Source organism: Amphiura filiformis, chromosome 5, assembly GCF_039555335.1.
Source record: "Amphiura filiformis chromosome 5, Afil_fr2py, whole genome shotgun sequence".
In the NCBI taxonomy this organism is placed as follows: Eukaryota; Metazoa; Echinodermata; class Ophiuroidea; order Amphilepidida; family Amphiuridae; genus Amphiura; species Amphiura filiformis.
This window is the reverse complement of record NC_092632.1, coordinates 2,983,815-3,009,121: the sequence shown is the minus strand read 5'-3', so window position 1 is coordinate 3,009,121 and position 25,307 is coordinate 2,983,815. Positions and strand designations below refer to the sequence as shown.

Here is a 25,307-nt window from a genome sequence, read left to right as displayed (position 1 = left end):
TTTAGCTCTTGTCAAGCACTATTATTCGATTTGTTTACAAGCGCCAAGCAACTGTCATCTAGGAGAGTGATTGACATCTTTATTATTAGAGAAGAATGGAATCTGTATAGTTCATGAATATTCATGTAGTATTTATACAACCTGTATCCCAGCCATTTTGCTTAGCTATCATAATCGCTCATATAAGACGCCCATATGATCCATGGTGTTAAACTGATATTCAGCAACTTTATATCTCTCGATCTTTGCGATCCGAAATATTGAATTTCAACTTTAGGCACATCTCTAGCAAGATAATTAAATACCTGTCACAAATATAGGTCTTGAAATGTTACTTGCAACGTTAAAAATGTGAATAGAGAACAAATCGGGTTCAAACATGCTTCAAAAATATGAAAGTAATTGTCAACGCCTACTACCAGAATAGCCGGAAGAGGGCAGACTTCATAAGGGAGTGTTCATAATATATTTTAGTGGGGGACAAAGAATTTGAAACTTATTTCGGGAAATTTCCTGGGTTTTTGGTTTTGTTTTTTTATTTTATCTTCCTGTTCGGGTGTTTCGGTTGGCACATTTTCTGGCATTTTCATGCACTTCACAGGAGTTTTTTCGTGGCTTCTCTGTAGCTGTCGTGTGTCTTTTTCCCCACGTACAGGGTATAAATAATAAATGAATAATAATATATGAAAAAAAGAATCTGGAACTTCAACGTCAAAAAACAAAAACAAAAACAAGACAAACTGTACCCTGCTAAAAATATCAACCCCTATCCTCTCTGAGAATAAAAATAATAAGACTCCAACCTCACCTGCAAAAATTTTTTTTCGGGGATAATTTGGGATAAGTTCGGGCCTATTTTATTATGCATAATTTTCCAAATCTATAAGGTGAAATACGGTGTCGTGGGGATGTGCGGCAGATTTGGGGTGCATTTTCAGCCATTTAGTTTAGACTCTGTTGCATTTTTAGCCATGATTTTATTGACCCTCAGTGTCTTGAAAATTATGTTTAAGAATGGTATTTTTCAATGATTTTCTCGAAAAAGTAAAAATTTGCGAAAACTTTCAGTCCAAAAGTTGATACAATTTTGGGTCTGTTTTATTCAAATTTGGTTTAAAATCGCATCCGTAGTTTTTCGGAGTCACAGCCTCACATCCTTACCCAAACCAACTTGAGAAGGTTCCCCGGGTGTGTGCAAATTTGCAATTTATAGGCCTACACTCATCATTTAAGCCTAAAATCAAAGTGTTAATACCATTAACACTACCATGGCCCGCTTTTGTCGTGATGACTGGCTTCCAAAATGTAGGCCTATTTTAAATTATAAATCTGGTCCCGCTTAGAGGTGTGTTTTTACCCATGAGGTCTCTCCTCGGGTTCGTGGATGTGCCACAGTTTTGGAGTAGGCCTACCTTTTCAACGACTATGATGGGTGGGTTTACAGCGAAGACCAACTTTTGGGCGATTTTGGCAAAAGTGCCCTTAAAAAGCGCCAAATTAGGCCAAATGTGGGTGACTTTGATCCCAGCGGTACAAATGTTTTGAAGAGACCCGCCCGAGGTGTTTTATAAAAAAAATGGTCGGGCCTGCTAAAGAACCTCCCGAATCAAGCATGGGTAGGCATACCAAAATGCCTTGAGACCCCCCCAACCCAGCGCCGGGACCTCCATGACATGGTATACTCGGCGAGACCACCAGAAAATATAAAAATATAACATTTTGATAGGCCTACTACTAGGCCTATATTTGTCTGTAAACCTTTCTTGTAGTTGTAGGCTACCGCGTATGTTCACCGTGGATGACAGTAGCGTAGCTGCCGGGGGGGGGGCAATTGCAAAATTGCCTATTTGGGCCCCCCGCCCCTAGTGCAAGGAAAAAAAAGGGAAAGAGGGGGGGGGAAGAGGAAAAAAGAGAGGGTGAGAGGAGGGGCAGAGAGATGGGGAATCCAAACGATATGCAATAGGCCTACAGCTCAATAGGCCTACCATATACGATTATTATCAATAAGCCTGGCAAAATTGTCTATTTGGGCCCCGCCCCAGTGGGAAATTTGGTGGATTTGGGCCCTCAAAAATCCCAGCTACGCCGCCATGCGTGATGATGTTGCAAAGTTGCGGAAGTTCATTCATAAATTTCCCATTTCCACTCGACAACAACCCGGGACAACAACAGGCCAGCACGCAGCGCCAGCAGTAGCTAATCCCCGAGCTAATCAGAGACATGTGCGCTTTCTTTTCAATGTACGCTTCAAATAATTATGCTCTCAAGGCGTCGAAAGTATGATAATGGAAAATATTTATAATGAACACTCCCTTATTTAGCCACACCTCAGTTCCTTTCTCGGGTTGCCTGGTATATCAGCAAAATCCTACACCTATCGCCTTCCCTTGGTAAAATCCCTGATAAAAACTCGTGATATTGAAATTGAATTTCCGAGCGCCAGAACTTCCGCTATTCTAGCATCATGGATGGATATGCAGTGGCGCCCGCTTAGGGGGGGCAGTATTTCCACCAATATTTTTTCTTTCCCACCCAGTTTTTAGGCAAAATCCCCACAATTATGTAATTTTCCACTTTTTGCGGCAATTTAGTGCAATTATTGCCAAGACCCCCCGTCTCAAATTCCCTCCCCCCCCCAAGACCAACAAAAAAAAATTCTGGTTCCGCCACTACGGGTATGGCCATAGCTAGGGGGCTTTCCCACCCACCCCCAGTTGCCCTTGGTTATGCTGGACGTATGAGAAATTTAGAGCTTGTTCAATTCCACCAATTTTAGAAATTTTAAAGGTATTATACAGTGTATATAGGATCACAGTCAAATAAAATATCGTAGGCCTAATAATTTTACCAATGGCATTTATTGAGCTGCTCCTATGGTTTAATATTGATATTATATAATTGAGCTCCTTGTCAAGCTCCTGAGTACAGTGACTAACTGAGCTCCCGCTATTTTCAGAAATGAAGGCCTGGCCTTAAATGAATAGGCCCTAATTAGGATTGAGGCAGCCTTTTGTTTCATTTTACAGAACTTTTTTAATCCCCCAAAATTAGTGGGGTTTTTTAATGGGGAGTAGGCTTTAAAACGAAATTCAAATTTGGCAATATTTTCCATTGCTTAACGAATTGATCTCATGTGAAAATGCCTAAACATGTGGCCAGAGCGGGATGAGTGGTATAAAAATCTTAACTTGTGAGAAAGGACGAGGCCTATGGGGTTGTATGAGGTTGTGGATCACGAAATGCCCCTTTAATGTGTGCTAGGTAAAGTCATTCTTCCTCCCTTTCGACATGCCAAAATTTATTCCCTCCCCGCCCCGGCTTGCCAAAAAATTGCTTTCTCGAAGGTTGTGCAATCAGTAGGCCTACCGGTATTAGCCTACTAATTATAAGCCAAAATTTCCAAGCGACTCGCTAAAAATCGCTTGCCTCCCGCCTCGCCAGCCAAAAATCGCTTGTCCGCACCCCCTGGACTGCCAAATTTTGTGGCCCCTCCCCTTGGCCTGCCAAAACTGCCCCACCCCCTTTGCATAGGCCTAGGCCTATATGCCAATTTTTTGGGATCCCCAATTTCCATACCCATACCTTAAACCTGTTGCAAGCGCAGCAAGCATGAAAATGTGCACATTTTTTTTCGCGCCCTAACTACCCCCCACACACATTTTCCCTCCCATGCACCAGGTTCATTACGCTAGATTTTAAGCTAGAAAATACCTAAATATTTTAAAATCCAAACTCGGCAACACCACTTTATCGGGCAAATAGAGCCCGTCGATACGTAAACAGCGTGTTTAAAAAAAATGAGAGTGTCACTTTTGTCCAAAAAATTTCGAATTTTGGCCTTGAGCAGCGACAATCAGAGGTAAGAAAAACACAGTATGACGCAGCTTGAAATATAGAATCACTATATCAATTTTGAAGTTTGTACTTCAAAGCACGAGCCTAAACGAGGTGAAATGGTTCTAAAAAAAAATTGATTTCGCTGTATCTTTTATCGCTAAACTAGACAATTTGACAGCAGCGAGTCGGAAAAATAGCAAATATCTCAATTTTCTGCTATCGAAATAAAAATTTAAATAGCACCTGCATATAGAAGAGGGTTTATAGAAATAATGTAGGTCAGAATTTTGTCTATGAAATCGCAGCACGGAATTGTTATTACTGGTTACAAAACGACATACAAGTGGAGGCCATTTTACTTCAAATTCGCAAACATGTAAGCTTACTAAAACAAATCAAGACAAGCAATATCAAGAATGAATATGCACATTCTTTTATTGACTTGTTTGTAATGTGCGTCGTAGTTCCCAACAAAATCGCCACTTCCACTGAGAAATTATGGCCGTGTTCCCAAAAATCTTGATGCTCGGATATTGAAAAAAAATTGAAATGTTTGAAAAGTACATTTCTTTTTGAGCCAAGTGGAAAATTCAAGCATAATAATAACCAGTACACTTTCAGCTTTTAGACGTAGTTTATGCTTTCTCTCTCGATATTTATTTCCAGAAATAGATAATTTTAAAGGGGGCTACATGCAGTCTCATTCTGGATCGATCATTACAAAGTTTAGTATAACCTTAAGGATTGCAGCCTGTATAAATGACCTGTTTGAATCAACCTTGTAAAGGTAGAATATAATTTATATTTAATTGGGCTCTGCTTGTTTGGATAATTTTTCCCATCCCGGAAAAACAATACATATTCAGTATAAAAGGCTCCAGTTCGTTGTAGATTGCTGATCATAATCAGTTGTATTTTGATCAAGAAATCTTTGTGAAGAGGATAGAGTTTCAATTTCACATTGAGAAATTAATTAGGTCCCTGGATGTAGAGCTTCATATTTTATTGTAAAATGAATAGCTTCTTGTTTTTCTTGTTTCTATAATTAGACTGGAGGAGATGATACTCCATCATTAAAAATATCGTAATTATGATGAATGTGTATGTTGTGCATTTTGTTGTTGATCAGTTTGAATTGACAACTTCATTGGAAATTGTATTTTTCATAGAAATGTTCACAATCTCATTTAGTTCATTTTGATGAATGTTGGTCAAAATTGATGAGTATTATTAATAATCAAAATGATTTCAGGGAAAATATATATTTCCGCTGGAATATTAACATTGAAATTGATCATGTGAAATGAAAGAAATGATTGTAGCGTACTAGCAATAGATCAACCAATTCTGTCTGCTTACATTCATTCTGGACAATGTTTGCACTGAAGCAAATTTTGTTATTAAAATGGATCTTGTTCATTTCTTTACTTGACTGATCAATCCATCAATGGGCTGTACCATTTGAAATCCATACACCCACTATGGAAGACTTGTCTTTAATCTCCCACACAGGGGGTATAGATTTCAAATGGAGTCACTTAATCAGGTAACCCCATTTGAAACTCACACTCCCTGTGTGGGAGATTAATTTCATGTCTTCCATTGGAGGTGTATGGATGTCAACTGGAATATCCCAATCCAACCATCTATATAGTATCAACTTCAATTCGATAAAAGATATAAACACTGGGATTAAAGACTGAATGTTGTACCATGTACCAAAAACTGAAATGTGAGATGCCTATAGTACTTATTTTGATTTTATGTGTGTTTGTGTTGTGTGTTTCAGGATTTAACCTTTAAAATCAAAGTATAAATATTTTACAAAATAATATCAGATACCGGTAAGCATTTTGTTACATGTATGAATGTACATGTATTACATTTTTTATGTGTGGAAATGCCGTTTATTCTGGATTTCCCAAATGAAATGCAGGGGTAGGCATGTATATTTTTATAGAAGGGTTTATTTTTTCCACACCTTAATTTTCTAAGAGATTGTTATATTTCCATGATATTTTTTCTTCCATAACTTTCAAAAGTGCTTATTTTTACCATACCCAAAAAGTAGGGAATTTTCAAGTTGATATCCCCTGGAAATCTGGAAATGGAGAGGTCCAAATGACAAGTACTTGATTTTAATAGGAGAGTTAATTTTATGGACTCCAAATATGCAGGGGAAACCTTTGCAGGTTCAATTCAGTTTAGAATCCTACTTTTTAATCCGCCAGACTACGACCCATTTGGCAGTTTGGATCAACCAATCTTTATCAATAGTCTAGTCCTGAAGTCAAAACTCTTTATGTATCCACTCATATACTTTAATTTGTTGGATTGAAATTAGAAGATGTCATAAAACCAGACAGACATCATAGATTTCAGCATTAGTGTTTAGTCACAAGTCTTCAACATATGTATTACCAGTAATATCATACTGCAAATAGCACAGACATTTAGCAAAATGGTTGCATCTCCAGGTGCACAGTTCAGCCATCTCCATTTAACAGCCAAGAGGTCAAAAGTTGACCTCAAGGTGTTGAGTATGAGTTTTGGTACCCAATGCAATTAATAAGGTCATTATTTGAATGTAGGCTCATCTGTGTTCTGGCAAATGTGGCTGTTTGAGACCCCATTTAGATGATAGATGCAAGAGACAAGTCTCCTTTTATTTCTTGACAGACATGTTATTGTAATTTTCAGGATTGTTGAAATCAATTTGAAGCAATTAACAATGACATTGGTCAATGAATGTGGCGTCAGAAGAGGAGATTTATATTGTGTCTATTTTGAAAGTCTTACAAATTAATCTGATCAAATTAATGTTGACTTGTTTGTGGGTCATTGCCCTTGTGTAGCTCCTATGCATTGCATACCCACGTACCCATTAGACAGTCTTCGTAGAATCGGCATGTCATTCAAACGAAGACCTAATTAGGGCAAAGCAGAATGCAAATTAACAGAATCATCGGAAGCAAACTCAACAATCAGGCAAGCATGCAACAAGATGCACCCAGTCTACAAATTAATATTGCTAGATGTTTACTGATGAAAAATGTCTGAGTTCATTGCCCGACGAGAGTGCGGTTGCTGGGGGACTGTCATTAACAAATATTCACTAATTGAGAAATTTGTTGGCTCATTTATAATTGATGTCGTTCTTAGAACCGACTAATTAGAGCGTCAGGTGCTTAAGACCGGAACTACACATACATCGCTGGAGGATGATAATAAGTGGAATAAATGTTAGAACTTTTATCCATCACTCAAAAGTTGAATGTTATGGAACTTTTGTCTCATAGCAAATGCATTGATGGCGATGTGCCCTGATACCACTAAATGTAGTGTAATGTTCCTAACAAATGCCCACATAATGTTCAATGAAAAATTGACCAAAATGCACAATTTTTATGCCATCACATTTGTTAGCCATCAAGATCACTAAATTACATAGACAAAACCTATTCTAACTTTAACTTCCATCTATATCATTGCCAAATCATGGATTTAAACCTGGAAAAAGAACAAAAGTGAGTGGTACTTCAATATTTTTTCTACTGATTTTAAAGTTTTTTTGCTGTGAAAATTTGCTAAAGCCCCTTTCGAATTATTCCATGCCACAAGTCGTTTATTAGGGACAATGTTTACAAATTGACCCGGCAAGTTCTTAGAAATAGGTAACTTGAAAAACAAAGAAAAATGTAAAGAAAATAGTAGGAAATGGATTTAAGGTGTGGGGCTTGAATGGGTCATATATTTGATGTTATCTAATTCAGCAATGGCAAAGCCAGCAGGAGTACCCCCTGACAAATAATTGAAAAAGGAAAAGATAAGAAAGGGAAGGAAAGAAGCAATCCAAGACTACCTGGTGTATCTTCTTTGTTTCCCAATTGCACCAATCATGGGCCAAACTTGGTGTAAAATCCCAAATTTTTGTGAGTTACGTGTGAACGTTTTAAAAATAAAGTCTTTTTTTTTACAAAATCTTTGTAAAAAGTAAACCCTGCATATATATAAATACCGGACTAAAATGATGCACACTGGCAGTGGCGTAACGTGGGTCATCCGATTGGAGGGGCACTGACCATGATTGGGGGGGGGGGGCACCAGGTTTTTTTGCAATTTTCCTATGGGATTTTTTAAATTTTACAATCGATTGGGGGCATGTGCCCCCGTGCCCCTATGACGCTATGCCACTGCACACTGGGAATTTCACCTGACCACCCCCGACCTTTCATCTTATTTTAGCAAAATTTGCGAACTTAGGTGTAATTTCATCAAATTTAGTTTTTCAGATTCTCAGTCGCACATTCTCACCCAAACCAGAATAAAGCAATACATTTGATTAGAGTATGCTTGATACAGATCTTGATCTCTCCTTCATTATTACTCTGCAACTAGTAGATGTAAGAATAATGTGTCCTCCAATGACCCAACCAGTAGAGAGTGAGTCTACCCACAAGCAAGGCTTGACAATTCCCTGTAGCAAACATCTAAAACACCTTGCCAATACACAGCTGGACATGGCCGTAGTATTTGCTATGAAAACACTTTGTACCAGGCCCCCTCGGGCAGGGAGCTGGCTGGCCGTGTGCCTTAATGCATCCGACAACACTTGAACCATATTGGCAGTTATGATATTAATATTTCTTTCTGCTAGGCTTCTTTGATGCATCCCTGCCTTCCTGTCGTGTGGTGGTGTAGTGTGGTTGAAAGCAGGAAGAGTGTTGGGGGTGCTCGTGTAGCGTTATGCAAACATTGCAATGAAGAGTATGTAAATCAACTTGACTTTTTTGTAATGCTATTTGCAACCCCTAAAGCACCTTTGGCTCAAACCACAAGAAATAAAGAAAAATATATTGAGTAATAATACCATAGGAGTGATTCTTTTCAGTATATTTCTTTTCAAATCAGTAATAAAATTTGGTGTAAGTTGAAGGCAATCTTTGTTATTTCAGTTTGCATGTGTGATATGATACCAACTGAAATCTATAGAAACCAGACCAAGGGGATGATTATATCTCACTACTCTGTTTCCTTTGTTGTTATTTTAAGTAAATGTGAGATATATCTATTAATTTGGTTTACTTGTGTCTAATTTTTTGTTGCAATGAAATCAAATTGAATTTTCATTTTTATCAAAGTTTTATTGACACATTTCAGCTCACGCAATTGAAACTGAGAGCAAATTTTTTTATGTTTGAATCACTTAAAAAAGTATGTTTCTAAAAAATTTAATTTCAAGGTAAATGATTTGGCATCTATATAGTTTAAAATTTAAGAATAAGAATAATTCTTCAAGGTTATGTGGTTTGGATTAGAATTTTGGGTTAGAAGTTGGTTGATGTTGATGATATTAATAGGTTGAGATTATGTTGGAGACCTAGCTACATCCCTTACATGTATCTCTAATATTGATGCTTCTTAACCAACCCAATCACTTTGTCAATGGTACATGTACATTGACAAATTTCGTTCCAAAAATGAAAAGAAAATCTCAAAATTATATCACATGGAGCAATTTGTCAAGAAAACTACCTGTATCCATAGCTGATGCTAATGTTGTATGATTGATACCTTGATCTTGCACATGAAATTCATCTGGACGGATGGACATCAAGGTGTGAACAACAAATTAAGAACCAATCTATTAGTCATAATTAGCCTATATTTAAGGCATATGCTTATACAGCAGGAGTCCAGTGAGGTTTTCTTTGTTTTCACCTGTATTTTGTGGCCAGTATCATCTTACACAAAGCATCAGGAGTGTTAGTGCGGTGAGGTTTCAAAGCGTTTTGAAAACCAAGTAATTGTGTGTGTCCAAAAGATTTCAACTAGCAAGTTGTATAACTTGGTGTGTGATGTAGATAATGGTAATGTTGAAATAGTACATACAGGTGCATGTCAGATAGATATTCTTGCTTATCCAACATGTATTTTATTGGAAATTTTGTTAACAGCCACATAACCCAGATTGTCTCATGCTAGTTGGGCTTTATATTTGAATATTTAAAAAAATGATAAAACACAAGTGTCGGGTAATTTGAAGGCATACATGTACAATAATGCTCAACTTTCTTTGAAATGTAAAAATATAGGGCCTAGTTATTACAAAGGAAACTGAGATATCCACGTGATGAGCTGTAGTAATCAGATTCTAGTTTGGTATGCTACATATTATACACAGTCCATATCATGAAAATACAACATCAGAATCACTTGGACCTAGATAAAAGCTGTCTGAATGCATTACCAAATCTCAGACTACTAATAGGGAATAATTTAAAGAACTTCAAGAAACAGTTTGAAGAGCGCCTCCGCAACAGGGAGTAGGACTCACAGCTCACTGTCGCTGCTTCGCCGCTCCCCCCCCTCAGCAAGGATTGTGAGTCGTCATTGACAAAGACTAATGCAGCTGTACTTGTTTTCTACCACACCCTGAACTCTTGAGACAGGCTGGCTGATATATGATTGGCAATCGTTCAATGCCTTCAAAATTGAATTGATGAAAGCTAAGAAAATCAATTGGAAACTGAATGCAAGCTGGAGAAAGTATATTGGTTGGGATAATCAAAATATTTAGCTTAAGTGGACATTGGAAATTAGAGAGTGACCAATGTGATACCCATGAGTATTTAGTCAAAGCGATGCCTTGGTGTGGAAGATGTTCAATTTCCTCGTCAGGTGTTAAGTAACTCAACAAGAAATGAAATTAGAATAATAATGTTTTGCTTGTGTTTAATAAGGCGATTCCAAAAGGGTCAGGTTTTATTCTGTTTGCCTCTCAGTAGATCATGTGAAATTATTAAGATTGCAAAATCACCAAAAAAATATTAGAAAAACAGGTATTAAATGAAGGCTAAAATCAGTCAACACCAACCATTTGGTCACATTCAACATCATCTTAAACAGATAAAGGTATACAACATCTCCTTAAACTGGTTTAAGGTACAGCAGCACCTTAAACAAGTTTATGAAGTGGCCTTGTGACTCACGTATTCATTCAAGCGGTAATGAAAAGAAATGGTAGAGTGACCTTTCTCCAGTTGATCTTGAGATGAGTTTCCAAAGGAAATGTAACTTATTTAGCTAAGGGCTATTTTTCTTCCGAGTTGCCTCTCTGTCCGCTGGCAAAATAATTTTGGTATCAATGATATATTTGGATGATAGCACTTGTGATGGAAATCAAAGGTGACGTTATTTTGAGAACTGCAGTGACAAACAATATGGCGTGGATCAGGAAATTGAAAATCTTTTCTCACATTTTGTCAAATTTAAAAAGTTTGAATATGTGTGAATTGAATTTTGAGGGACCCGTACATTGACCAGGTAATTAGGTTTGGTTGTTAATGGTCACTCCATATTATCCACCAAATGGGTCACAGAGGTACTAATATTATTGTTAGGCGGCTTATTCTGCAAATCAATTTAAAATGTCAACTTATGTACGACCTAGTCAAGCAAAATGAAAAGAGTTTTGAGCAGATTTTTTTACATTTTAATAATTTTTTCCCATCCATAGAATATCCTGAATGAAACCCCCATCAAAATTGAAGTTAACATTTTCATATTGTGGAAAATAAGACAGTGCAGGAAAAATATGGAACAATTCTTGTAGCCATAGCTCAACTGACAACCAACTCATTGTGCTTTAAATATCACATCATAGACCATACAGATGATCACATGTGTCACATTTCCAAATTTTGATTGTTTTGTCACTTTCCATCATGGAAATTGATCGTTTTTGTTCTATGAATTTTGTCAAATAATAGTACAATGGTGTGTTGACAAATTTCATCATGATGTTGCTTAGGTAATTACTTTACATTACATCGATGCATTGGATTTTCTTCTCTTAGAACGTTGCAACTAGTGCACACATTATGGGCACATATATGTGACACAATCTGAACCATTTAGTCCAAAGTCACCAACGGCAATAATGAAGTTGAGATATAAGAAAAGATAAGGAACAAAAAAACAAAACAATTTAAAACAAAGAATTCATAGCTCTGCAACCAAGTTTATCAGGGACTTTGGGACAGAGCAAGTTAGTGATAGCATCATGGCAATAACTAAATTTTCAAAATTTCTGACAGGATCAGATTGTGTCACACTGGTCCAGAGGAGTGGCAGACACAATATATTAGACTAATCTTGTCTGAGGAATAAGTTACTTAATCTTTTTAATTGCAAGCCTGTAGCATCATCAAACCTTGCTGCTAGTGATTCTGTAAGAAAACAAATATCTCAGCTTTATTTGTAATTAACGATTCTTCCCGATACAACAAAGTTATACAGATTACAGGTGATTACTCAATCACTTTCCCCTTAAATCTGCTAAATCTGTGATAAATTGGAGTGTGGTTAATCCTTGGGTCCTGTGAAATAGCACGCGTGCCGCACACCTGCATTAAAAGAAAGTATAGCTGCGATGCAAAGGCTAGCATAACATATCGGTGTCTAGTCTAGATACCGCGGTTGCATGTATAAACAATATCATGGCTCACAGAATGCTACAAATCTGACAAAAAACAACAGATCATTGGCTTGGTGATGAATACAAGCAATCAAGCAGGTCAAAATGGAGTTAAAACAAAACAGGGCGATTGTTTGGCTTCAAAATAAATTAAAACAGGAGTATTACTTACTAATAACAAATGTTCTATATGAAATTGCATGGTACATTGGTTGGATTAATTCTGGGTCAAGCTTGTTGGAGCATTGCATAGGTTAAGTCAATAGCACTTTAATATGATATTAATTGTGGGGATTAGGCAGTTCATGAGATCTGGCTTTCACTTGATTAAATAGGACCTTTCATGGCAGAAGTTTTTGGGTTTGTCTACAAAGAGTTCTCAATTGAGTTTACTAAGAAGTTCAATTAACAGTAAAATGGGTGGAAACTTTTTAAGACTTGTGGAAATTAAGACTTGGCATTTGGCCCCACAGACCCTCTATATGAAGGGTTTGTGATGCCCTTTATAGCAAAACATTTATCAAGGAGACAAGCGATAAACTTATTTAGTGTATGCCTGTTCTTCCCAATGTCGTTTTCATACTTTTGTCAAAAATGATCATGAACAATTCTGACATAAGGATGTATTGAACACACATACAGAGGACATGTCTTGGAAAATTTCACCACCGCTTTCAAGTGTAGATGGAGAGGTAGGAATGAAGCTTGTCTTTTACCGACACCAATCTGGTTTAAAAGTGTGGTGTCGGTTTGCGAACACAGGAAATTCATACTGTTATTAGGTTCTTAAAATAGGTGCAAATTTGGCATAACCACACGTGTAACCAGTGTTACTGATTTGTTCACTCTGCGGGACACATCCAAAGAGGGTTGATGCTTGGCAGATTAGTCCGAGTCTATTCAGGTTCTGTGTTACATATGATCCAAGTTTGATGTGGAGATCATAATATAGCACAGCATTTGTGGTATACACTGATAGGACGGTGCAACCCTAGATGGGTGAATCTATGGCAAATCGGAAGTTTCAAACAAATTAAGTTTCATATGTTGAAGATTTGTATCAGTTTGCCATGATGACTACAAATTGAGTTGATGTATTGGTGATGCATGCCTAGCTAGACCAACTGACACATAATATGTAGGCTGCAATCAGAGGCGATGCCGTGAAACAATAATGAGAAAGAAAAAATACAATTTTGAGTTAAAAAGTGCATTGAGGAAAAAAAAGGGAAACAAAATGTTCAAATTCAGGTGAAACCTTACTAAAGAGAAAGAGTACAACTTAAATTATGGAAGCCCTAGGCAGTGGTATAGCGTCATAGGGGCACGGGGCATGTCCTCCCCAATCGATTGCAAAAATTTCGATTGCTTGTGCATTCCCCCATTAGACCCAGTGCCCCCCAATCATAGTTCATAGCCCTAGGCTATGAGAAAAACAGAAATCAACAAAAAAAGAAAAGGGAGGAAACATACCAAGATAGTGAAATAATAAATGGCTCTGTAAGAAATGTTGTGGAGATGTAAATGAGAAAACGGGAGGGGAAATGCAATATGTATTTGTTTGGTTGGTTGGGTTTGATGATTTTTTAATGTGTATAAATGGTGTAGTAGGATTCAAAATAATGGATTCTGTTTTTAAGGGATGTGAGCAAAATACTAAAACATACAGAAAAAGAAGCGAGAACAAGGGTTTTTAAAACAATGTTTGAGTTATAAATTCTACTCATATCAATATGTACACATCAATTTTTTACACATCATTTTTTTACTCATTTCTCTTTGTAAGCATGTCAATTTTGACACTTATCAGTTTTGATTCATTCCATGTTAACTCATGTCAATGTTATCTCTTGTGTAAACTCCAGATTCAGAGGATGGTAATCAGTGGCGGTAATTTCAAACCAGACCAACTGAAACCAAAAGAAGTGGTATCATTGCTGCTGGATGATGACGAAATTGAAAGAAAATGTAAGTATTTGTTATCTCAGCACGTCTTGACACCATGATATCTTCATGATATCTTCATGATAACTGTTTCACTCTGGTTTACTTTGGGCCTTTCAGTTTCAGTTTGACACCTGTGTGAGTTTGGAAATTGATACTTTAAAAATTGTAGCGTTGTTTTATCATATAAAAATGCATCAATGTTCAAGTGAAGCATTCAACTATCATGTAAGATAGGATTTTCAACAGAATTCATCTGATTGGCCTCAATATATTGGCCATTTGGCCAAATACCCACAATATTGTTTGCACGAATGTGGCTTTGCTGTGTTGTGCAGGACATGCATTTTGCCCCAAATAAATTGCAGAAGTTCACAATGGTGAGAATTGAAGAAACATGGTGTGAATTTGTCAGTGTTAAATATAACATCAGCCCATAGACCCACATTTAGAGGCCTGCTGCATCTTATACCAAAATCTTAGACTGTAAAAAGAATGCTAGAGGATATGAACGCTGAAGAGTAAGAGCAAATGTAACTCAACAAATTTACATTTTTTCTATCTGCAGACAAGGTAAAAGAACAGGAACGCAAGAAGAGTGAAGAAGACAACAAAGCCAAAGACCGCAAACGAAAACGAGACAAATATGCCGAGCTGGTAGGTGGTTATTTACATTGACGTAATCGCATTTTGGGCACAATTATTAAATTACAAGGATGTAATAACAATCAATAAAAATTTTGCAAAAAAACTACCAGTTACTTGTGTTACTTATAAAGCATTACTGAATATGTGTTACAACTGAGGTGAATATTAGATAATGTTGAACATTCTACTGTGTAATATAAGATGACTTGAGGCTGCTTAACTAATGGCTCAGTCTATAATTAAACAAAAAAAGTATCACACAAGTTGAAGAGGAGTATAGCTTACATTGCAAGTGCAATATCACTCAGTTTTAACCAAAATAGTGTTATCTTACAAATAATTGGATTATGGTAAAAGCTTTTCAGCAACCTTTGAAATATCAGGAACAATCATTACCATGAATTTATAGCATTTATTTCACCAAATATTTAATGTGATTAAATTGGAAGCTAACAACCTTTTCTTCCTTCTGTCTGCTTAACGATAGAAAATGGATGTGATGAAGAAACCCAAAGGCCCAGATCTTGTCATTGCTACACCACTTGCCTCTGAGTATGATACTGCTAGTATGCAGTCTATAGATGGAGAATTGGAGTCTATCATTAGTATGGACTCACAGGTCCCAAGCCCACTCAGTCTGGTAAGTAATAGTTATTATGATTGATAAGCCTTACATTTACCCATTTGCCATAATGCATTTCAATTGGGCTTAACTATGTCATATTTTTAAGATAGCAGATAGTACTAGCACGCACAGTGTCATTATACTGACATAGTTTCAATCCAAAGTGTTATGCATTAGTGGGAATACAGGTGTAAGCTGGGGTGGCAAATGTGAAGGAAGAATGGGCATTTCTGCCAATCAGCTTAGAGAATCCAGTTGACAAACATGTATGAATTACACATGCAAATATTTTGAAGTAGGTTACTTGGGTGTGGTATGTAGGTCTCTCTCATAAACAGGTTATCCTGGTTGAAAGAAGCTAGGATAATTATGAGAATGATAAGAAAAATGGACCAATAGTGCCTACAATCCTGGGACAATATGTAGGCACAGTCTGCTACACCCAAACTAACCTCACAACAATATTTTCCCTTCCCCCTTTCAATATAAATAGGGACAATGTCATCTCAATATTTAGTATTGGAGGGTGGTGGGAAGGGAAGGATGAAAATGCAGTTGCAAAAGATTACAAACAAGGTGGTAAGCACCGGAGCATGGAAAAAGGTCAACTACTCATGTTGCTGTGACAAAACATCTGCAACATGGGAATGGAAAGATAATGAAGCACATACAAAATCAAATGACCCACCAAGAGTACTTTGGACTCTGAATGTACTGTGTGATAATGTTGTCAAAAATGATTTGACAGTCGATTAAGTCGGTACCCAGTGTCCTAACTGAAATGAGATATGCCAAAGAGCCTTCCTTGTTATTATGCCATACCTATTAATCATGACGGCATGGGAACCACCCAAAAAGATGAATTGATCATTGCAATTCATAAGTGGATGTTAATAGTGAAATGAGTTCATAGCTATTTTGCCTTTCATGTTAGGCTACTTCCAAATTATTTGTTGGCAGATAAATATATTTAATATCATAAAGGTGGAATGAACTATGTGTAGCAATGACCTATTTGAGAGGGACTGTAATAAAAAATTTCAATATTGCAAAATGATGGGACATCTATAATGACAGCTTTATAATGAGTTACTTCAATATCTGAAATGTGATGTGAAACATTGACATTATCCTCCAAATCATAAGTAGATACAAAACTACGAAATTTTTGCAGATTTATTACCAAGTAGGTTAGCCCAATGGCCAATACTGGACTAACTGTTTTGATTGGTTACAAAGCAGTGCCGTATCTCATATTGAGCCAATCAGAGATACGGTAAGAATAGTCAATAGGGAAAAGCCCAAAATTTTCCGCTTTACAAATGTCAAATTCCGCTTTTCTTCGCTTTGTAAAGTTTGCGATAATAACATTTTCACAAAAAAAAACTGTAAGCATACGATTTGCTTACCTTACTGTTTACTGTAGTCATCCTTCTTAGTCTATGTTCAATGTCACCATTGAATTTCAACATTAATAATTGTTTGGTAAGTTCCTCGGTAAGAGACTCTCTTCTGAATTTTGTGTTTTTAAGCTTTTTTCAGTTCATTTTTTTCTCTTTTTAACAAAACTGCTTTTTCCTTGTTTCTTCCCAAATTCTGCGATTTTTGGAGGACTTTACAATAGGGCTGAAGGGAATTAAGCTTCAAAATGCTGAGAGATGTAAACACTCTATTTTGATTGGTTACTCAGATGATTATATCATATAATTAACCAATCAGAGGCTGTGTAAGAAAGGCAGTAGAGCCTGTGGGGTTAAAACTCTTAAGATATGAAAGTACTTCTGAAAAATTTGTTTCATAAAAAAGAAATAATTGTTTCATAAAGTCAAAGATAAGATGAAAATTGCATTAGTTTCACATATGGAATGATTAAGATGGTACAAGCATCTGGCATAGCAGTGTGATACTCACGCCTTGTTGGATTAGATAAGTCCTAATGATTATCACAGTATCATTTTCCACAAATAGTTCTCTTCCGATATGCCTAGGTGTGCATATCATGAGTGATACTAATAATAAACATAAGTGACTTTTATTTCAACTCAAGTGTTCTGCTTGAATCTACATTCTTATCAACCATGACATTATAATTTAAGTCTAGTTTTCCTTTCAATTTGATTTATCAAGATTTAACCAAGTACAGATGTAAAAGGTGGTATATTGTCTGTTTCTTTGCTATTTAGTAATAAACACGGGAAATACGATATGGCTACAAACATGTCTAGTACTGGTTTAGTGTTTTGTTAGAGGTGCTGTTATTTTGGAAAAACAGTGACATGCAGTGGGGTGGGAGCAGGTGGAACGGGAACTCTCTCCTCATTGGAACCCAAATGAATTTGTACATTCTTCAATGAAGGATTAGTATTTTGACCCCCATTTGGCTCCCCTTGGTGGCAAGTTTTTTCCCGGCTGCCCCTTGTTTGCGAAAGTCTAGTTATGCCACTGCCCTTGGACTGAGTTAAAGTTAACTCTGGATAATGAAACCGATGACACTATTGACAGTGTTCAAAGATAGTTGTGGAATAGTAGGTTAGAATTCAGTGAGAATATGATAAAAATCAATTCTTCAAGCATATTATCGACATCATTTTTATGCTGATGATTGACCAATCAATCATCGGCATCGAATCAACGTCAATAGTATGAGGTGTGTAGGTTCAAGCTTCAAATTGATGCTTGCATTAATAATTTGTGAGAATCAACAAATTTCAAAAATGTCACTAGAATCAAGATTGACTCTCATTCAGTGCACAAATTTCTAACCCAAGACTACATAGGTGTCAAGTGATTAATGACTCAAAAAGCAGGAGATATTCACAGGTTCAGTGCAATCTCATGTTACCAGCCACATGTATCATGTTTTGATATAATGAGTTCATTTTTCCCCAAGTTGATGTCATATAACGCTTAACACTTAAGTAAGCATGCAATTCATTTTATCCACGGTTTGTCATGACTGCAAATCTCGGTTCATGATGCTGATTTCATTTGACAATGTGGAAGTATAGAAATGTTGCAAATCATGTCAATCGTAGCACTTCAGTATGTTACTTTTATGTGATATCATAATACGGTTTGGACAAGACCAGTAATTATTTCTAGATATTGAGATATGATTATAAGGTTGTCATTGTGTTTGCCTAGATTTATACTGTTGCAAATTTGTTACAGCAAGTATCTTACCATTATGACCCCGTTTACACAGAGCCTGAAGTTGACTTTAGTCAAATTTGAACATCGTTTGTGTGTAAACAGGGACACCGCATTTTGAACTTGACTTCAGAAATCAACCGCTAATGACAACCCGGAGCATCTTTTGTCGAATTCAAACTTGACTTCAAAATCTACTTTTGCAGTGTAAACAAAAACGTGCAGTTAGCAGTTGACTCCATAATGGTTATTTGAAGCATGAGCAAGTGATAGCATAAAAGTCAAATTCACAATTTGTTTTGAAGTTGACCATCGTGTAAACACCCTGTCATCAAATAATTTTTGCTAATTCTTAGTCGGAGTCTGAATTTGATGTCGCAATTGAAATTGAATACTCTCTGTGAAAACTGTCTATGATTCTATGTAAAGATACAAGTATCATATTCGTCTTAAATTTAAAGGTTTACGGTATTGATGCTACCATCATTATAAGAAGGAACTGCTATGCTGCCTTATTATGCAACTGCAAATTAAAGAAGCTCCAAACCTGTTGCAGCCAATCTTGATGTATGGCTTCTTTGAATAGTTTCTAAATAAGATTCAAAAACACTTCCTTCAGTAAATAAACTCCAGTATTTCTCATTTAAAATCAATGAAAACAATGGGTGATATGGACACTTACACCCCCATCCCCAAACTGAGTTTCCCTATGGTATTTCTTTGACCTAAAAATGTAACAAGAACACTCAAATTGTGTTCATTTCAAAAAATAGGAAATAGGTGTTGTTGTGTATGGCTATTTAATGAATAGGGGTTCATTAAGTGAGTTGTTGATGATGTGACAGAAACCTGTCAGGAAACAAACCAGACAGATGGAATATTTATGTCAATTTTGTTGTCAGCTTCACTACATTAATATTTGTGCTCTACTATGTTTGAATTATAATAGCAAACATGTAGACTTGAGTGTTTTACTGTAAACCTTGAAATAATGTATATTTGCATCACTCAAGTCAAGATAACATGTACCCCATGCATAGGATGCATCTTTGTTAAAATGGATCAATGTAAATAAGAAAACCATTTGAAATAAATTAGCTCATTAACTGCTACACATTTGGCGGCTAATGGGCTTTGAAGTGAAATAGGCAACCACACTACAAGAAATGCCAAAAAAAGCATAAAGGAGTGCCTTCCCATCGGCGGCAGTAGACCAACCCGTAAACAGGACACATTGGCAGAATAGAGTTATTGTGCTAAATTAAGTTGTGGCATCAATCATGCCATAGCTGATATTGCCAACAGGTGCTTTGAGGAATACAAGGGTTAATTGATATCTAGACACAGGTGCCATAAACACTGTACCCATCAATTTGTTTTGCTTGCATATATTCCGCCAAATTGATAGTCTATTTTCTGAATTTCAACAGGTTTGGTCCGATATTTTCACATGCTATTGAAGAACTTCATATCTTATTCCGAAGTCCTTTTTTAATGTTTAATTTCAATTACTATATTATTTTAGTACTAAAAGTATTGCAAGTACTTGTGCACATCATGAGTGTTGTGTTTGTGTTTGTTTCTGTTGTAGGTGTGTTTTTTTCTTCTTTCTTTTTTACATAATAGTAAACGTGTACAGTAAATAATGCTGTTTAGTGTGCAATTGTCGTATAGGGACATTGGTGACTTTAATAGCTCACAACTTGCCACAATTTATTAACTATCATGTTGATTATATTTTGTACTGTCAATATTTTTTATACATGCTTATGTGTGTGTATGTTGCCCAAATCCCCAAATATAAATTAGTTAGATTTTTATGAGGTTTTTAATCTGATAATTGGACCCTGCTCATTAAGACAATACTACTATGGTGTGGCATATAAGCATTTAGTGTGGCTCACAATAAGAATTGGAAAAAAGCTTTTAGTACTCCTATATTATGTCTGTGCATACATTATATTCTATTGATTAATGACTTGAATGCACTCATTTATTATACAACATATTTATTTTGCGTCAAAATGTGTGTGCAGATCGCATACATTTACATAATTCATATTCTCAGCTTTGGTAGGTTCAGTCATTAACCCAACCATACCTAATGGTCTATAGCTTAATGGAGTTATTATTCAAATATTGTAGAATTATTTAATATGGTTATATGGGCCGAGTAGGCTAATGAAGCCAGTTGTGTGATGTTTGATGTACTTGGCCATGCTTACATAAGCCTATATTCCATATATTATAGATATCATGCTTGTATGCCATTGACTGTTGTAATTAAGAAAGCATGATATTGATTGGTTCATTACCACCTGTTTAAACACAAACCAATACTAAAATATTCATCACATTTTGTCCTATTTTAAGATATTGCTTTAAATATTTGACAAGTTTGTAATTTACTAAACTAGTGAAACCGGAAGCATAGACCAAAGGACCATCAGGGTCTATTGACTCCATTCACAAGCAATTGCTATTAGATGTGGTTCTAATTCAAGCTCTCACAGTCTAATAATCTCACTTTATGGGATTCAAAATCTTCATTTTTATCATTTTGATGCTAAAAGTAGCTGCTAGCATGATTTGGACAAATGTGACATAATGTGATACAACCAGGCCAAATTAACCAATTAGTATTATAATGCTGAAATCTTGCATCTCTAGCATACTTGGTGGAAAGTAGTGTGTTCTTGCTCCCTCCCTATTTATTGCATTAATCTCAATTTTACTATTGCTTCCTCTGGCCTGGTAGCACCAGATGCCCAATGAATATATGATGAACAATCAATCAATCAATTTGTGTTATAATCGTGCACTTTGCACCCTTTATCACCTAAATGCACTTATCAACTTCAAAATACACCCAAACTTGTTATCATTTCCCACAATTCTAAAGATGTCTGTTACTTAAATACACCCTTCAGCTCCAAAATACACCCAATCATGTTAGTATTTCCCACAATTCTCAAGATGTCTATTACCTAAATACACCCATCAGCTCCAAAATACACCCAAATCTTGTTAGCATTCCCCACAATTCTCAAGATATGAGCTTCCAAGCCATACAAAGTGTTTATATCAACTCCCCATCTCCTGCACATAATATTGATGCTTAGTTAGAATTGTGATTAATGTCATCAATCTCGGGTTAAATATGATGTTTCCAAGCTGTCACATGGACGTTTCATACTTGCCCTTCATCAAATGTTTCACTCATGTTTGTTTTGAATGTTACACATCATTTGGCATATATTGTATGATTATAATTGAATTCATAGATGATATGGCAGCTGCCTCAATCCAACAATTTTATTCATCTGTGAAGTAAATAAGGTTATAACCAGAGGCACTTAATTTAGTAAAACTGTTAAATAAACACTGGGTTCTCTTTTCCCTTCTGGGTGCATTGCTAATAGTTTCAGCTGAAACATTTCCAAATTAATGCAGCCAATATGATACTCCTCATAAGCTTTTATTCACAAACACAGGCACAGACAGCTAGGAGGGCCACACATATATATGTGTTGGGATGTGTGCGCTCAAACAAACACCACATCACATATTCTGGCAATGTTCACCTCCACAATCACCACCACCACACTCCCCCCACACACACAATCACCCAACACAGCGAAAAATATTTCAGGTCATTGTGCTGTGAAAGCTGAGCTTTATGGTCATGACTTTTCAAAGAAGTCATGTTTATAAACAAATGTCAGCATTTTCATGCTAAAATGGAAATGATACACTTCAAAGATTTTGTTTTTTTATTTCATTCTCCACATAATAAGTAATAACGATAAAATAATACTTCTGAGAAAATATATACTTATATTTTGTCTTGGGATTGTTTGAAGATTATGTTAACATATCATATTCACTTTTCCAGCAATAAGCTTAAGGCACATTTTTGTGACTGAGCTGTCAGTAGTGCCGCCACTAGTACCGCCTTATATCATATCATATTTTCTTAAAGCCGCATTTGAACGCACTAATATTGCTTTAATTGTTTTCTGCTGAGGGGCGTTCTGAATCTGCTGCACAATATTAGTTGGGATGCCCCTAGCAATGTAGAGAGAACAATGCCAATCTCAAGTTTTGACCTAAGTTTTTCCTAAGGTAATTGCTATTATGTCAGCTCCCGAATTCAATTCAACTCAATTATTGTCTGTACAAACAGTCACATACATATGGCGGTATTTGCATTCAAAACAGATCAAAATTGGATTATATATCATGACAACTTGTATTGTGACAAAAACTGAAAACTGCTATGAGGTAGCGCCAATGACTTTTTGTATGATTATGTGCCAATGCTAGTTGTCTAACTTATATAGATTGTATCTTGTGCACATTAGAGTCAGGAACTTTATCCCCATTGTAATTACACATTAAATGTATTCCTGACTACTGAAGCATGTAAAATTAAGTCATGAATTTAGGATAAATGATATTGGCGCCCAGTAAATTGCTATATTAGTTTGCCTGATAGCTACTAACTGAAACAGATCACTGGAAAGCCATTGATTTTACCAATAGGAGATACAACTTAGTGTTGAATTGAAATAGCCCCATCATATGTGTGTGATTACAGAGTACTTACTAATCAATATACTTTTACAGAAAGATACGGTTTTAGAAACCGGTAAGTCCTAGAAAGAGCTCTAATGGATGGTATTGAGTGTATAGATAGTATAGTAGGTCCTGAAGGGATTCCTAGCCTAGGTGTTCACTGCAGGTGCAAATTGCTACAAAATTGTGTGATTTGAACGCATATGTAAATCACTCAAAATGGTGGTACAATGCTTATAAAGAATGAAATAACCTGTCAGCTTTATGAATTCATTTTCTTAAATCAAAGAAGCATCTATCTGTGCTGAATTTTACATGTTTTTACTGTGACTCATTCAACGAAATTTGCAAGACAAAACCACAGAAAAATAAATTTGGTTAAAGATGTGACAGACAGTATATTTAGAGTTAGTGTCATTTGATGCAGTTGTCGCGTGCGTTGGTCGAGAAGCCGGACTGTCAGGCAGTGGTTTGCATCATAGCTAGGAGCAACATAGCTAGCTCTCTTATAGCTCTTTTACAGTCATAGCTAGCCAACTAACTCAAGTGGGCCGGGTCATGCCTGCATGGTCATTGACATCTAAAACATAACATACCTAACTATTTCTTGTTAAATGCATCTTGCATAGAGTGGAATAAATTCAAATTGATGAAAATGTGGTTTAGTATAAAATAGATGTTTTTTGATCCAATGCATCATCCTTCTGATATGTCCAGATTAGGTATAGGTGACCCCGGAGTGACGTCACAAGCCGTTGACCTCCGTTGACAACAAATCCGATTCAGAAGTCAAATTTGTAGTTTTCTGTGGTTTGTCCCTTTCAAATTGGCCAAAATACTACCATTTCTATAACTTCTCGACATGGGGCCTCCAGCCAACAACAAAAAAATAAAGACTCTCCTCTACATGTTCATGTGTTCAGCTTCACATAAAATGCAATTTTCGCAAGTATTTAACCTTTATTTTACCAAATCGGCCCGAAATTTGCTCGATTCAAGTCAAAACAAAATGTAAACAGACTGAATCAGCCTCTGCTACAAGTCTTCAACTAGTCGCACTGCTCCACGTTCTACTGTGGGTTGAAAAGCGTAAGTGTAGGCACTGTAGCGTCATGTAAAATAAGTACCCGGATGGCCGGGGTCACCTATATGGCCAGTCTATATGGTCAAGTGTAAAACGGCCATTTCCTATAATTTAACAATACTATGTGTAGGCAAAAGAGTATTGTGTCAAAATACAAAAAAAGGAGCTCATCTGCCATATATGTTTACCTTTTAATGCAAGTTTTAGCCGGAAATATTTTTCCACAGCAGCAGTCTGACACAGAGATGAGGATACATCAGTTTCTGCTCTAACCACCTTATTAGATTATTTAAGGTGGTACTACACCCCTTGCTAAATTTTGTGACTAATTTTGCATTTTTCTCAAAAAATAACCACACACTAGTAACAAAAGTTATGTATATAGGGGCAAGGAATCCAATTACTTCACTGCAATTTCAGTGATTCAGAACAAGTGGTTCTTTATATATATGTTAAGAAATAAGGTACATTCTAGCTGTACCCCTTTTCCTATCATAAATAATGTACCACTTGTCTTGAGTCACTGAAATTCCAGTGTAGTAACTGGATTCCTTGCCCCTATAATACAAATTACTTAAATTACCAGTGTGTTACTATTTTTTGAGAAAAATGCAAAAATAGTCACAAATTTATCAAGGGGTGTAGTACCACCTTAAGTTCCATTCAACTTCTATTGGATCTTCAAGAACTATAAACGTCGTTGAATAAGCCTGCAAACCACATTAATTTTGTTTCTAATTTCTACTATTACCTATTCTAATGTTGCAGCCTTAATAACTTGAAGCTTCATGATCCAGGGTTCAAAAATTTAAGCTATGTTATGATATTAAAAAAATGTGTAGTATACTAGTAATTATCAGTAGATAATGATACTGTTTGTGTGGACCCTGGGCCTCCTACACTAATGAGTATAATCTTAGTCTGCCACGTGCCACAAGTTTAATGGAAACTAATTAATGGGA

At 36.2% G+C, this 25,307-nt stretch overlaps 1 protein-coding gene across 1 annotated transcript in view; it reads left to right on the top strand.

Moving 5' to 3' along the window:
• LOC140152477 (chromatin-remodeling ATPase INO80-like) overlaps positions 1-25,307 on the top strand; it is a 137,613-nt gene that overhangs the window by 42,947 nt on the left and 69,359 nt on the right. The window contains exons 28-30 of the mRNA XM_072174800.1: positions 14,182-14,284; positions 14,829-14,917; positions 15,396-15,548. Coding sequence (XP_072030901.1) covers positions 14,182-14,284; positions 14,829-14,917; positions 15,396-15,548 — 345 coding nt within the window. The remainder of the gene's footprint in view (positions 1-14,181; positions 14,285-14,828; positions 14,918-15,395; positions 15,549-25,307) is intronic.